This window comes from Dendrobium catenatum, unplaced genomic scaffold, assembly GCF_001605985.2.
Source record: "Dendrobium catenatum unplaced genomic scaffold, ASM160598v2 fragScaff_scaffold_621, whole genome shotgun sequence".
NCBI lineage: Eukaryota > Viridiplantae > Streptophyta > Magnoliopsida > Asparagales > Orchidaceae > Dendrobium > Dendrobium catenatum.
In genome coordinates, this window is record NW_021319083.1 from 3,420,512 (window position 1) to 3,436,728 (window position 16,217).

General features: G+C 34.8%; 1 protein-coding gene across 1 annotated transcript in view; it reads right to left on the reverse strand.

Annotated features, from left to right (window-relative positions):
• Positions 1–3,232: 3,232 nt before the first annotated feature.
• Positions 3,233–16,217, reverse strand: part of LOC110106137 (nuclear poly(A) polymerase 3) — a 35,770-nt gene continuing 22,785 nt past the window's right edge. Inside the window, exons 7-10 of the mRNA XM_020835903.2 lie at positions 10,556–10,618; positions 10,182–10,481; positions 4,194–4,358; positions 3,233–4,055 (exon numbers count right to left, since the gene is read on the reverse strand). Of these exons, the coding sequence (XP_020691562.1) occupies positions 3,657–4,055; positions 4,194–4,358; positions 10,182–10,481; positions 10,556–10,618 (927 nt within the window). The 3' untranslated portion in view covers positions 3,233–3,656. The remainder of the gene's footprint in view (positions 4,056–4,193; positions 4,359–10,181; positions 10,482–10,555; positions 10,619–16,217) is intronic.

Here is a 16,217-nt window from a genome sequence, read left to right on the forward strand (position 1 = left end):
GAGCCTTCACATGATGAACTCTGTTCACCTTTTGATTTCCTTTAATACTCTAAATTTGAAACTTCTAGAAATTTGAAATATATTCTAGAACTATTTGATATCATGGGATCAAATTATCATATGATTTTGCAAACACATAATAAAGTTAATCATATTTTGAAACAAAACATATCAAGATACTTTGATATTTTTTTTCTCATCTATAACACTAACATTATACACAATATTTTTAAAACAATAGACAAACTAAAATCGATACAAAATAAGATAAATCATTAAGGAGTTGTTTGGTTGCTTGAAAAAGAACGCACGAGAAGATGAATATTTTGGAGTTTTTTAGATGAATCTAGAAGGAATGTGTGAGTTTACTTTTTTTTTTTTATTTGAAGTAAAGTGAATGCAATGTAAAAGGAAAAATGGTTGTACCCGGGGTGGCAATCGGGCGACGTAAGAGGGCAATGCGGTGACAACGACCAGCGATAGTGGATGACAGCTTTTTATTATATATATATATATATATATATATATATTTAAATAGCAAAAAAACAGTGACTTATTGCTTTCTAAAATATCTTTCTAATATAAAAAATTTCTTGAACTAAAAATTTTTGTATTAAAAAATCACTTCAAAAAATAATAAGAAATATGTCCCAAAAAAAGCTCAAATCTCATGATGCATATACAACAACTCACATATCATATCTTAATATTTTAAAGCCAAAATAATTTAGCAATTTTTTTCGGGAGAAATTTGGACAAAGCCCACATATTAAGTGAAAGAAAACTCACAAGTAAAATCAGAAATCTCCACAAAAAAGAGGGCGAAGCTCAAAAACAGTCCAAAACAGACAAAAATACATAATCATCTCCAGGAACATCACAACAAAAAGGAACAGAAGGCAACTAGAGCCGGAACTTAATCATCAAAAAGAGTTCGAGAGAAAAATACCCTGGTTGCCTGAAGACCATCCAAAGGTATTGCCATAATACGAGTGGACATCATCGTCCCATGCTCATCCGCAAAAATCCCGATAAAACAGAAGCAGGAGGTGGCCACATATAGAACTCCAGCAACAAAGATGGAATTATAGCAAATCCAGCAAAGCGATCCCGTTTCTCCACTTATAAACTTTTGCAAAAACATTATTCTTAATCTTGTGAGTGATGGTAACATAGCTGCTGGCATTCAAACCAAAACACTTATTATATCTCTCTCGCCGTATGAAATAAATTGCAAAGCAAGTTGATAGAAAAGCTCTTTTCTCTTCAGAAGAAAAGTTCTCCTGATCACTAATCCATTCCAACAATTGAGCAACATTATGTCTTAAAAACAAAGAATCAACCCCTAGTATCAAATTTGATATAATAGAAAAGGAGTAGTTGAACTAAAAGAAAAGGTGAGCCATGCTTTCATAACCAATATGGCATAGTTGGCAATTTGAATCAATCAGAATATTGCATTTATGAAGAGCTTCAGCAGTTTTTAATCCATCCAAAGACAGAAGCGTAAAGCATTACGTTTGTGCCAAATGTGTTTTGCCCAATAGCACCCATGAAAATATTTGTAATATTCCTTAACATAGACTCCAAAAGAGCCCTTGTTAGTGTTACCCCACATCAAACAATTTGTAGAGTTTGCATAAATAGGTACAGAGAGAATAGCATTAGCAACAGCAGGATCCAAATTAACAGGCAAATCCCACACATCCCGATGATGAAATCACTAACGGAAGTATTCAAATTACTAGAAAATTAAGTAGATAGCCCATCCACATTACACCAGTGATCCCAAAAGAAAGCAATAGGAGCATAAGGAGTAGTCCTAGACTTAAAAAAGGCTTTGCAATAGCAGTAGTGTTACAAACATATTTCTAGAATTTCGTAACATGCACTAGAGCAGGGCGCCAAGGTGAAGTATATCTTGAATTGAGTCATAGAGAAAGAGGGGAGTTATAATTGTACATCTTACTAATAATCGAGCAATTAAAACCAAATTGCAGAGCCACCAGAGAATGCAAACCCAATCCCCCCAAATGCTTAGGCTTACAAATGTTATCCCAGAACACCAAATGCAGTTTACGAGTAGCCTCAACATCACAAAAAAACAAGAATTTAGAAGATAACTTCCTGATATACTTAATGATCGTTTTAGGTAAAATGAACCCTCTAATCCAGTAAGCTATAGAATAAGCATAGTAAATTTAAGAAATTGTAATCGACCGACAAAAGATAGGAGATTGGCCTTCCAACCCGATAGCTTACGAGTAATCCTTTCAACAAGAGGCATGAAGTCCGCAATGTTCTGTCTTTTAAAAGATAAAGGAATTCCCAAATATAAGATTTTACTGCTAACATTATAAATAGATAAAGCAGAACAAATAGATGATATGTTAAGCTCAGAGTTAGGGAGGATAACCGAGCTTTTATTATAGTTGATGAAAAGCTCAGATGCCTTAGCAAAGGTATTGAGATGCTGATAAAGTTTGTTGCAATTAGGAATATCTGCATTATCAAAGACCATGAGGTTATCAGCATATAACAGGTGAGTGATACAAAACCCATCCTCTGCAAAACCTTGAAAATCACCATCATCAATCAAAATTGAGAAAGCATCCATTACAATACAAAAAAAGATAGGGACTGAGGGGGCATCTAGGTCACAAACCTCAATAAGAAAAAAAATAGCCCTCCAAGGTTCCGTTAAGGAGGATGAAAAAATTAACATTAGAGATGCATGCTTTAACACAATGAATGAAGGTGCTAGGAAATATTTTTTGTGCTAATCTTGCCATAAGGAAGTCTCTTGAGACAGTGTCAAATGTTTTACGAATATCCAATTTTACACAAAAATAGCTACTATTTGTCTTTATACGAGCATATTAAAGAATCTCATTAACAAGAATAATATTATCAGTAAAAATTCTTGATTTAACAAAACTAGCTTCGTTATCCTTTACTATCACAAGCATAAGAGGCTTCATTCTATTCGCTAAAGTCTTAGCAACAATCTTATATAAAACATTGCAAAGAACAATTAGCCTACAGTCTGATAAAGTAGTAGCATGATTAGTTTTAGGAATTAAAGCAAGGGTTGTTGCTTTACCTCCACTAGGGAGGTAACCCTTGAGGAAAAATGAACGGATAGCCTTGCAAAGAGAGGGAGCTAAAATATGCCAGTCAGATTTGTAAAAATGAAAATTAAAGCCATCAGGTCCTGTCGCAGAAGAAGAGGTGCCAGAAAATACAGCACTTTTAATTTCATCATCAGAGACATGCTGAATACAAATTATAAAATGCCAAAATATCCATTTTAGTTACATGCAAAAATGTACAATTCTTAATGCTATAGAGCGAATGCTCTGCTTAATCTGAAGCACTCATCGTCCCTATACAAAGCCCAAAATTGGCAAAGCCACCCGACCACATACCAATCATAGCAAGATAAATGAACTCACGTTTAAGGCCCTGGAAACTTCACAGTTTCTTAACTGACCAAACAAGCAAGAAATAAGCTTCATTGCTTCTTAGGCTTCGTTTAGGTCGGCTTTCTTCTTGCTTTTTAAAATAGCTTTTAATATAAAAATTTCTTGAATTTGAAAATTTTATACTAGAAAACCGTTTTAAAAAATAGTATGAAAGCTGTCCCAAACGAAGCCTTAACCGATAGGACTTAACTGATCACCACTTGAGGCCACATAACCAATGAAGTAACTGGGAATGTACTGAGAATATGCAGGTTTTCTGTGTTGATTGTAGTAATCCATAATTCTCCAGCAAGCTTTTGTTCTCTTTTCACTTCCATAGTTGAGGTCAAGATCCTTGGGAAGCTGGGAGGTTTGTAGAATAGACAACTCCAATTTACATTTTGTGTTTTGATACCCACTGTGTTCTTCTTTGTTGATGCTTTTCATGAATTCCTCCTTGATAGAGCTGAGATCAAAGCCAGCACGGCCCAGAGATGATAAGCCCCAGTAGAAAACAACATTAGGGTTATCCACGTTGGAATCTACATATTCTTTAGGGTTTGGGTCACAGAATCCATGCTCCCTCTCTAGCTGAATTACAACTAAAAAGATTTTAGGGTTACAAAGTTACATAAAAGAGAGAATAGGTATGAATCACCGTAGTAAATAATTGGGATAAAATTATGCAAATGAAACCAAAATCAAATCAAGAATTAGTAAAAACATAACCTTGAGAAGAAGGCCGGGTAATCGGGACTTAACCCAGCCTGCCCAGTCCTGCAGCTCATCATGATCTGGAGCAATAAGGCAAATCCTAACAAAATAGTTATAACTCTCAGTGAATGGGAAATGGTTAAAAAGATGAGACCATTGGAAATCTAGCCTCCCCTGGTCCTGCAATAAGCCAGAAAATCATATTTAGCATTATTAATGATAAGCTAACAGAAAGAAAAATAGCAAATAACGCAGTTCTTGGAAAAGAAATCAGAAATTTAATAAAAATTCACGGTGCAAAAGAACAAGGTTAAGTGAATTAATGTCAATTATTTATGAATGTAGATATTTCGCCTTAAGGGTTATTTGGTTAGCTGTAAAATAAATGCAGAATAGAGTAAATACTTTGAGGGTTTTTAGTTGTCTGTAAAGTGAATGTAAGGGAACAATTTTTTCTATTTGGTTGAGTGCATGCAGAGTAAAGTAAAATCAGCTCATTTCCCCAACATAAGACACATTTGCGGCTCCGGGTTCCCGCCCGAGGTGGTCTGACCATCCTGTAGCTCCAAGTTCCTACATGGAGTGGACAAATCAACCAAAAGTGGAAAGGCATACCTCGGAGTAAACTACCTGTACACGTCTCCTGCGTCGTTCTCTGACCCAACACCCATCTTCACCTGTACCGTCGGACTCCCACACATGTGAGAAAACTCGCCTCTGCTTACTCCATGCACAACCGCTCCCTTCTGCCTCCACCTGCTCCACGCATAAATGCTCTGGTCTTGCCTCCATCCTTCTTACACAAGCGAACCCGCCTCCGCCTGCTCCACACACTAATGGCTCTCGTCTCGCCTTCGCTCGTCTCACGTGAACGAGACCCGAAGCTGCACATCCACAGCTCTTCCCACACGTGAATCTGCACCGTCCGGCCTCCCTTTCGTCTATCTTCTCTGATTCTTGCATACACCTCTTTCTTTTGCACCGGCGAAATTCCTTTTTCATTCAGTTTTGAGCGGGTTCACTCTAAGCCGAAAATGCACAACCGCGGGGAGTTCAGAATGCATTATGAATTTACTTTACTTTACCCGATAACCAACCAAACACATAAAAGTGAAAAAAGCAAAGCATTTTCTATGCTTTGCATTTACTTTTCCTCCAACCAAGCAGCCCCACCTTAAACCAACAGAGATATCAGATCTATCATGGAGCAAGAACTAAGAAAGAGAGTGCATCATGGCATTGCCTAACGATCGTTAAGCAAAAGTAAGAGAATTGAAACCACATGCTGCTAGCATCAATATGGATTCATGTAGTAGCCTATCCTAGCATGGAAAAACTCAAAGCTACAACCCCCTGCAATCAATGTGTATTCAAAGCCCTACTTATACAATGTGGAGAAATTCTGGGTCTCATGATTGTACTCCTAGCCCCCAACTATTGTGAGTTTTTATTGCAGCAATTGCATATAAGCTAATAACAATCAAATATAATGAGCATATATAAATGATGGGTTTCTGTGGTAATCTCAATAAGGTAAGATCTCCTACTTCGTTCAATATTGTGCCTAATTAGGTTATGTAACGTTGATATTTACACGGAAGTAAAACTAAACAAAAGCAACATCTGTATATAAAATCGATAATAGTTCAACAATCAACATCCTGGAATAGCTTCGTCTTAGCAAAAGATGACTCGTTTTTTAGAGCCCAAACAAGAATTTCAACTTCGAGCTATGCAGCTCCAGCTTTCCCTTAAAAAAAGAAACTATATTTACACCATTCCAGGAAATGGAGTATAAGTAGAGTAAATATCCTCTACCCTAAGATGTAGGCTACTTAAAATCACACAAGTCCATATCTTTAAGGCCAAATTTTCGAAACCAACATGGTTGAAGCCAAATTTAGGGGAAAAAGCATAAATCCGAAATAATTTTAAAAGGAGCAAACGCGATGAACCATCTGGTGTAATATAAGAATACGCTTTCTTGATCGGAGCATTGAACTGTTCAGCGCATTCTTAGAATGCGCGTACCTGTTTGGCGCATTAAAGTTTGGCGCATTCTTTGAATGCGCCTAACAGGTTTGAGTTTCGCGCATTTCACGTGAGTTTGGCTATAGCAAAATGAGTTTTCGTACATTCATGTAATGATTGTGATGTTTGAAGTTATGATATGTCAATGATACATTTTTGTTTGAGAAAGAAAAATATTTTATTGTTGGGTTTCTTTATTGTTTATAGCCTTTTGATTTTTTTTAATATATTATCTTATCGTAGTTATTAATAATAATAATAATAATAAAATTACAAATTTTCTATAATTTTTTCTATTTGTTTTTTTCATGAGTGACAATTTATTTTTTGTATGATAATATTCGCTCATTATCGTACTTTTTTTAAAAAAATTAATTTATAAAAATGTTATAATTTTAATAGTAAAACTTTTTATTAAATAATTTAAAATTTTGATTTTAAAATTATTAAATAATAGAAATATTTAATTTAGTAGATTGAATTGAATTTAAAATTTCACTAAAACTTTCTTTGTTAAAATCATAAAATGTAATAAAATCAACTTAGAGATTTTTAAGATAATTAGCAGCATAATCATACATATCAAATAATACTCTTGTTATACATATCAATACACACCCTTGTCATATCCTAAACACATGTCATACACGAGCTTGAAGTTGTGTTTGTATTGGACAACATTTGAAATGGAACATAAATCCGTGTTGGAGCCCCTTTAGAAAATTTAATGATATGAGGTGGTCTCCATGTTGCAAAATTTATCCTGTAGCAATTTCTAACCAACATCTCGAAGTTGAAAGTCAGGTTTATATTACCTTAATTTCATAACATCATCATTTTCATGCCATAGGATGACATCCTCGTCTTCCCCCCAAGTATGCATAACACATCTAGAAATTTCATTCGTTATTGTTTTTGCTTCTAGGATCTCATCTATAATATAAGCCAAACTTTCATGTAAACGACTACTTCTTTCTTCAATCAGTTGCTGCGTCGATGCGCCTCTTATTGTTTTAATGATAGAAGAGTACATTTTGTAGTAATGAAGTTTTTTCTTCCTTAACAAATGTATTCCTATATAACATGAAAAAAAAAAGATGATGTAAAATAACTAAAAAAATTATGGATTTTATAAATAAAAATAACGTATACTAATACATATTGGATATTAAGTTATAGTTAAAATAAGATAGAAATATAATACTTAATGTAGTACTTTATTATTAAACTTTAATCATTATGTTAGAGTACTATTCTAATTTTTATTAATTAGTTGATCTGATATTATAAAATATAACATAAAATCCATAATGATTAAAGTATCACATCAACTAATTAATAAAAATTACAATAATACTCTAACATAATGATTAAAGTTTAATAATAAAGTATTATATTAATTATTATATTATTATCTTATTTTAACTATAACTTAATATTCAATATGTATTAGTATACATTATTTTTATTTATAAAATCCATAATTTTTTAGTCATTTCACATCATCTTTTTTTCCATGTTACATAGGAATACATTTGTTAAGGAAGAAGAACTTCATTACTACAAAATGTACACTTCTATCATTGAAACAATAAGAGGCGCATTGACGCAGCAACTGATTGAAGAAGGAAGTAGTCATTTACATGAAAGTTTGGCTTACAGTACAGATGAGATCCCAGAAGCAAAAGGAATAATGAATGGAATTTTTAGAAATGTTATGCATACTTGGGGGAAAACGAGGATGTCATCTTATGATACGAAAATGATGATGTTATGAAATTAAGACAATATAGGTATGGCTTTCAACTTCGAGATGTTGGTTGGAAATTGCTACAAAATAAATTTTACAATATGGGGGGCCACCTCGTATCATTAAATTTTTTGAAGGGGCGTATTCGAGAACTTGGTCGTGACAAAGAATGTATATTTAAGCCGGGGATGGGAAGGTCGATATTTGATATAGATCATGGTATTTTATACCATTATTGGTGCCCTAAAGAAGATAAATGACTTTTAGACAACTATAAAATGCTGATGCAAGATTCTCAAGATAGAAAGGAAAATTTTTTTTTAAATGACGAAGATTGGAACCAACTTCAACACGGATTTATGTTCCAATTCAAATGTTGTCCATCCAACACAAACACAACTTCAAGCTCGTGTACGACATGTGCTTAAGATATGACAAGGGTGTGTATTGATATATATGAATGGAGTATTATTTGATATGTATGAATATGATGTTAATTATCTTAAAAACCTCTGAGTCGGTCTTATTATATTTCAACAAAGAAAGTTTTAGTGAAATTTTAAATTAAATACAATCTACTAAATTAAATATTTATATTATTTAATAATTTTAAAATCAAAATTTTAAATTATTTACATTTATTTATAATTACTAATACTATACTATTTTCTTCAATTATTTAATTTACTCATTTTATTTATTTTATGAAAAATAATGTATTCCATAAATGGACTTTTTTATTTTATCCAAAAACAAATTATTTACAAATTTAATTATAAATAAAATAAATTATAATATATACTCTCTTTAAATCTTTATTATTTTTCTGTTTAAAAATTTTAATTTAATTATATCTTATTTATCTTTATATATTATATTATAATTCAACTTATATTTCATAAATATTTCAATTAAGTTATAAATACCTATATTTAAAATTATTATTCTCCAATTATTAATCCATTCATTCAAAATTATTTAAACATAAAAACTTATATAAAAAAATTTACTATTAAAATTATAACATTTTCATAAATTAATTTAAAAAAATATGATAATAAGCGAAAATTATCATATGAAAATAAATTGTCACTCATGAAAAAACAAATAGAAAAAGTTATAGAAAATTCAAAATTTTATTTTAATTATTATTAATAATAACTATGGTAAGATAATATGTTTAAAAAAAATCAAAAGACTATAAATAATAAAGAAACCCAACAATAAAATATTTTCATTTCTCAAACAAAAATTTATCATTGGCATATCATAACTTCAAACATCACAATCATTACATGAATGCATGAAAATTCATTTTGCTGCAGCCAAACTCACGTGAAATGTGTGAAACTCAAACCTATTAGACGCATTCAAAGAATGCGTCGAACTGTTACGCGCATTCTAAGAATGCGCTGAACAGTTCGGTGCATTCTTTGAATGTGCTGATCAAGAAAGCGTATTCTTATATTACGCCAGATGGTTCAGCACATTTGCTCCTTTTAAAATTATTTCGGAATTACTTTTTTCCCATAAATTTGACTTCAACCATGCTAGTTCCGAAAATTTGGCCGATAGGAAATACTATAATATTTCAAGTAAACCCTAAAAAAGATAGAGAAAAACAACAAATGATTCACACAAAATCTGAAGGAAACCCCTCCAAACAATAATTTGATTTCACGAGAGAGAACTAACAGAAACGACGAAAGCAAAGATACAATTGATCCTCAATTTGAGAGGAGGATGGTTCTCTCCCACTCTCTAGACGAATCTACAGCAGAAGACACCAAGAAAAAGCTCTCACAAGAACCCAATAATCAAAATATAACCCTAAACCTAATTCCCTCATCCTATTTAAAGCATACAATGACTAAGGAGCCTTTGCCGCCCCTCCTTTCCCTCCAAAGAATTTGAATTTGAAGTTTTAGTGGACCCCACTCTCTCTCTCTGCCGCCACCCCTCCTTAAATAAACAAGAACCGGTCCAAAGAGTTTGAATTTGAAGTTTTAGTGGACCCCACTCCTCTCTCTCTTTTTGCCGCCGCCCCTCCTTAAATAAACAAGAACCGATCCCCTAGGGACCGGTCTAACAACTTGCTGACCACAAAATTAAACAGGGACAAATAAACTAAACGCATTAATGGAACAACGCTTTCATAAGCAATAAAACCTAAGTGAAAAATACAATCAAAATAGTCTGCATGTAGAAAACAGGAAGTTCACCTTTGTGATGTCATAACCACGCTTAATTTCTTTCATAATTTTCCTGAATGTGCCTCTTGTTATGTTGGAATTACACCAATCAAATGGACTGCAAGGCATCAGGATGGGCATAAAGTAGCGCTCATCAGGATTCTTTGATGGTATTGATTGGTCTTGTAGAAAAACTGGCTTTGGCCATGGCCAATTAGAAAACGTCTCAAAGAACAATGTTATGAGAGCACTTATACTAGCATTAGGATATCTTTGGCAAACAAAAGCTGCCAGTATTGCAAGATGAATCCCCCCAAAGAATCCAAGTAACTGCAAGGGTAAAACTTTTATTGCATGCTCAATCTAAATAGATTTTAGAAAAAACATAGAAGTTCGATACTCACATTAGAATAAAGTCCACGTCTTAGGGCCCATAACTTCATGCATCGCAACATTGCTTGGAAGTGCTACACGATAAAACAAAGAAAAAAATAAATAAAGATTCACTGATTTGTCATAAATATTTTTCTATTTGATACGATTTTGACCACCATCAAAGTAAGAAAAATACCCAAACCATGTTCTTTATCAAAGTAAATAAGAGAGGATTTGGGTAATTGATTCCAAGCCCAAAACTTTTGTAATAATAATGAAAAGAAATGAAGAAATGGGGTATCATTTCCTAAGAACCTTAAAACATTAAATTAATTGCTAAGACATTGATCAGAGAAGTTGAATGGGACATTGAATCTATATTATAGGAGATGAATTTCAAAGGAAAGAAACAATCTATAATAGTACAAAGAAAATCTCACATGCAACTATCAAAAGCCATTTCAAATCTATTTCAAAATTGACATTCTCATTATTTTTGATAGTACAGTGACTCAATACATGGGCAACAATAATATAATCGATAGGTCGAATTCCCTCTATTTAAGCAACATGAGAGACAACAAGCACTTTGAGCAGAAAACCTTTGAATTTGTTAACAAGCAGTTGTGAGACTTTTGAAAGCTCCATTAACCGAATTGTTTTCTCTTTTAGGAACCGGACAAATGAAAATTGAACTCTATTCAGCAAAGGAGGCTTTGCCCAAATAAATATCTTCAAACATAAATGCCAAATTAGATTGTATAATTTCTCACAATTTGATTAAAAAAAAAACATAAGAGAAATCATTAAGACAAAAAATAGTCATTTTGATTTCATCTAGAAAACAGAATAAGAATAATCTTGAAAATAGAACTTACTAAAGTTAACAAGAGAGTTGAAGGCCTCTCAATTATTGCTATAAGCTTTCGTAGTAAGAAAAAAAAAATGCAAGAAAATAATGAATGGTTGATCAGAAATAACATGTTTATTCACTTTGGTTTAATGAATGAACTTATTTTTTATCCCCTCTAGTTAGTAATTTTCAAAGGAAATAATCTCAATAAAATTACACGTTTCCCAAAATTAATTTCTTATCACTACACATCTAAAGCATGATGTTGTCTTTTCCAAAACTTAAGCCTTCTAATCAATATCAAAGTTTAGACACCAAATGCTTCGTATCATCTCCACATTAATAAGGAAATATTTCCGCTAGGAAATAACCAAATTTTTAAACCAATACTTTTCAAAACTAAATAATCTCGATTTGAAAATAGGAGCAAGATTAGAATAGAAGATAACTAGATAGTGTTCAAATGATAAATTATTCAATGTTTTTTAGCCACCGTTAGAAAAAAATGCTATCTCATTAAGGGGAGAAAATATATGTCAAGCTTGGCAAAAATTTCATTTAGATCAAGTAAATCTATGACCCGTCAGAGAAAGATCAATAAAAATGAATAAGTTTGATAAAGTATATAAAGAGATCAGAGGGTAATTTCCTGCTATTAGCAAATCTTTTACAAAAAGCAATGGTATCATTGATGTCAACATAAAGAATCCAATCAGAAGATCATCAAGCACCAATATTGTAAAGTCCATTCTTAAAAAGCTGCTTATCATTCTATAATGAAGAGCACAGATACGGTTCAAATAAATTTTTTGATAAAATCAACAGATTGAAGTAAAAGAGTGATAAAAAATCTAACAATCTAAGAAGACTGGACATTTCCATAATTAAGATGAATTCTGTTATGCCGGTCCAGCTTGGACCGGCTCTACCTGGACCGGCCCAGCCGGTCCAGTTCTATTCGCGACGGACGCAGAGGAGCCGCGCGGAAGAGAGAGGGAGCCAGGGAGTGGGGTCCACTTGCAATTCAAACATGGGTTAAGTGTTTTTGGAGGGAGAAGGAAGGGTAGAGTAGTCCTTTTGCTTTTAATTTGTATTAGATTGTTTTAATAGGGAGTTATGAGGGGAATTAGGGGGATCTTGATTTTGAATTTCTTGGGAGATCTAGGGTTTGTTGTTCTTGGGCTCTTGGCGTTGCCGGAGATCGTTGGAGAGTTTTTCCTTCCTCTCGAATTGAAGGAAAGTTGTATCTTGCAAGTGCTTTTCATCCTTTATTGAAATAAAAGCGTTTGCATCGTTTTTCTACGTTTCTCCCTACGTTTTCTCTCAGTATTTTCACTGTTTGAGCTGTGTTCTTGCTGCGGACAGCAGTTTACTTGGCTTAGGTATTTGATTTGGGTTAGGTTTACTTGTGCAAACGAGTATTTCCTATCAAATTCCACCACTGAACCTTCAACAGTTTTTATAGGCCCCATATTTTAGAGCCACCAACGGATATAAGAATGCCCAGAAAGAGATCAAATTATTAAAAAACAAATAATATACAGCTTCTACTTATTGACCCCCTCACAAATCATCTTTCTTTTAAATTTAAATCCTAAAACCATAAACATTGATTCCAAGTCCTAATGTTTATTAAAAAGGAAAAAACACAATAAGAATCTCCAGAGAAGAAAGAACTAAGCACGGTGGAAGGGTTGGGGAATATAATCCTCCAGACCCAAAACCTAAGAGATTAGGAAAACATGATTTGGATTGAAGGATATTGGATCTCTAGACCCACAATTTTTTTTTTTAATGATATAGACTTCACTTAGTCTGCTCAGAATTGAGCAAAGTGAAAGACAGTAAGGTGGGCGTGTTGGAGAATCTTAAGGGGAACAACTTCAACGATCCAATATCTGAAAAAAATGGAGCAACCATCTAATGACATCTTATGAGATCATTAAGGTTGTTGTGGGCTCCGAAAATTCGGCCCCGGCCTCCGCTTGCTTTTCTTATTCGGCGAGGGAGTTTTAATGAACTAAGTTCCGAGGTAAATTTTGGAAGGCAGATGGGTTTGTAGATAAGACACTACCCAGAGATTTCGCCCTCATTTTGTGAGGACTTTATGATCTGAGTTCTGGTTGTTTCTTTGTATAGAGGTTAACAGTTGTCAACTAGAAGGAACCTATTGTATTTGAGTCTAGAGTTGATAGGACACAATTTGTACTCTGTGGGAACACTAGCAAAAGGAGCAGCTGAAGTCAAATTCTTCCTATGTTCCAAAATGGGAACAGAATATCGCCACAATTTTTAAGAGGAAACCAAATCAGGCATTAAGGGGGAGCAGATCTCTTTCCTGGAAGAAAGTTCAGTTTAAGATTAATACAAACCGTGACAGTTGGAGCCAACTCAAGAATGATGTTTCCATTACCAGCAACAGGCAGAATAGAAGCTGGAATGGGGGAGATGAATACTTTTCATATTTGAATTCTCCTTGCCAAAGCTGCCAACAAAATTAAAGGAGCAGCTATCATAGCTTCCACGGTATTGTTAAGATCAGAAGAGAACAATTCCTCCATGATTTCATCTTTGTATGTTAGAACAAAATTCCATTCCACGAGTAATTTACAGTTCATATAGGATTTATACGGGTATGCTGGATGAATAGAACTAAGCAAAATCACAAAAAAAGCTTTGTGCATAAAATTTATTCAACAACTGTGACTTGGGCAAATGGTACATGAAAGCTGCATCACCAATGCCCCTCCATTGTGTGCTGTTCAATTGCACCATTAGGAACAGTACGCACATCATGCATGAAACATAAAACTAAAGGGGCGAGAAGCAGAGAGCAGATCTAATGTGGACTCATTCTCATTGGGAGTATTCCGCAGGCTTATTACACCGTGGAGAACCAGTTTTTGTTTTGCTGCTTTTTTCTCCACTACCGTTATTACTATAGTTGGCACCTTAGTACACACACTTTTACTCTTTGCTTACTAGCTTTTAGTAAAGTTACCCTCTGTTATATGAGGATGAAGAAACACCTTGGAAATTATTCTCTTTGATAGTTAATACTACTCGTTACAGGATTACTGTTGCATTATTTGTGTTTTTGTTCTCTGTTTTTCTTCCATCTTGGGTGCTTCCACAGCAATCTGGTATTAGAGCTCGGTCGCGACTAATGGTGAAAAGCAGTAGACAACCCGCGCTTGACGGAGATCAAGGCGAAAGCCCTGTGTGAGATATCCAGTCCAAGATCATTAAGCAATTGGAGGAACTCAAGACTTGAGTTCCGTCGATTTTCCACAAAGGTACGCTTGGAGTTACAGAGTATCAAAGCTGGAGGTAGTAATGTCCAACTGCCACCGCCAGTAGCATCTCCGCCCCATCGGGCAGGCCCTCCACGGGCAAGAGGCAACCGACAAATGCGCCAGGATGCTCCGGAGTTGACGGATTCTGAAGTTGATGTGGTTGTGCGGCAACATGATAATGCGTCTGATTCAGACGACGATGATATCCCCCATTATTTTCCTCCGCCGCGTCATCGTCATGAAGCACCACTAAGGCATTACGGAGAATTTAAGGTCAAAATGGATATTCCATTTTTTTATGGGAAACTTCATATCGAGGATTTTCTAGATTGGGAACGGTCCGTAGAGACGTTCTTTGAATATATGGATATTCCTCTACAAAAACAAGTAAAATATGTAGCATGCCGCTTGAGAGGCGGAGCTAGCGCTTGGTGGCAGCAATTGTTACAGGCTCGGCAGCGAGAGGGGAAAGGCAATGTTCGGCAGTGGACAAGGATGAAGCAGCTGTTAAGGAACCATTACCTGCCGACAGATTACAAGCAACTAATCTACATGAAATTTCAACAATGTATGCAAGGGCAACGAAGTGTGAGCAATTATACAGAAGAATTATACCGCCTTAGTGCTCGCAACAATCTTAATGAAACCACTAATCAAATAGTAGCTCGGTATATTGGGGGGTTGAAAGAATCCATACAAGACAAGCTCGAGCTGAATTCTATTTGGTCCTTGTCACAGGCTGTCAACTTGGCATTAAAGGCGGAAATGCAAATCAATAGGGCCTTCCTGTTCATTCCAACAGCGCCGGCATTTCAGTGACTTCACTGCTTCAGACAATCGGGGTCAAGTCTCTGTTCAGACCAACACCCCAAAATCAGCTCATAAACAAGTTTCCCCAACCACGTTACCTCCGCCAACAGGTGACAACAAATTGCAACACAAAATGAAAGGTCCTGCCAGAGAAAATTCCTATGGCCGGCCAACAACTTTGACGTGCTTTCTATGCTTTCAACCAGGGCATAAATCTAATGAATGCCCGAACCGACAGCAATTACGACTCATAGAAGGGGACTCCGAGCAACACATAGCTCCGACCGAAGCGGAACTTGAAGAGGAGTATGAAGAAGTCATTGGAGATGAAGGAGATCCGGTCTTATGTGTGCTACAAAAGCTCTTGCTAGCACCTAGCCATAACACAAATTCCCAAAGGAATACTATTTTTAGATCAAAATGTACTATAAAAGGGAAGGTATGTGATCTCTTAATTGATAATGGGTGCACATAAAATATTATTTCAAAAGCGGTGGTGCAGGCCCTACAGCTTAAAACCACTAAGAATCCAAATCCGTATAAGATCAGTTGGGTAAAAAAAGGCCTAGACATTCAAGTGTCTGATATGTGCCGGGTCACCTTTTCAATTGTGAAACATTATAGAAGTGAGATACTATGCGATGTCCTGGACATGGATGTTTGTCATCTGATCTTGGGCAGACCGTGGCAGTTCGACGCCGGCGCCATATATGATGGACGGGCTAATGCATA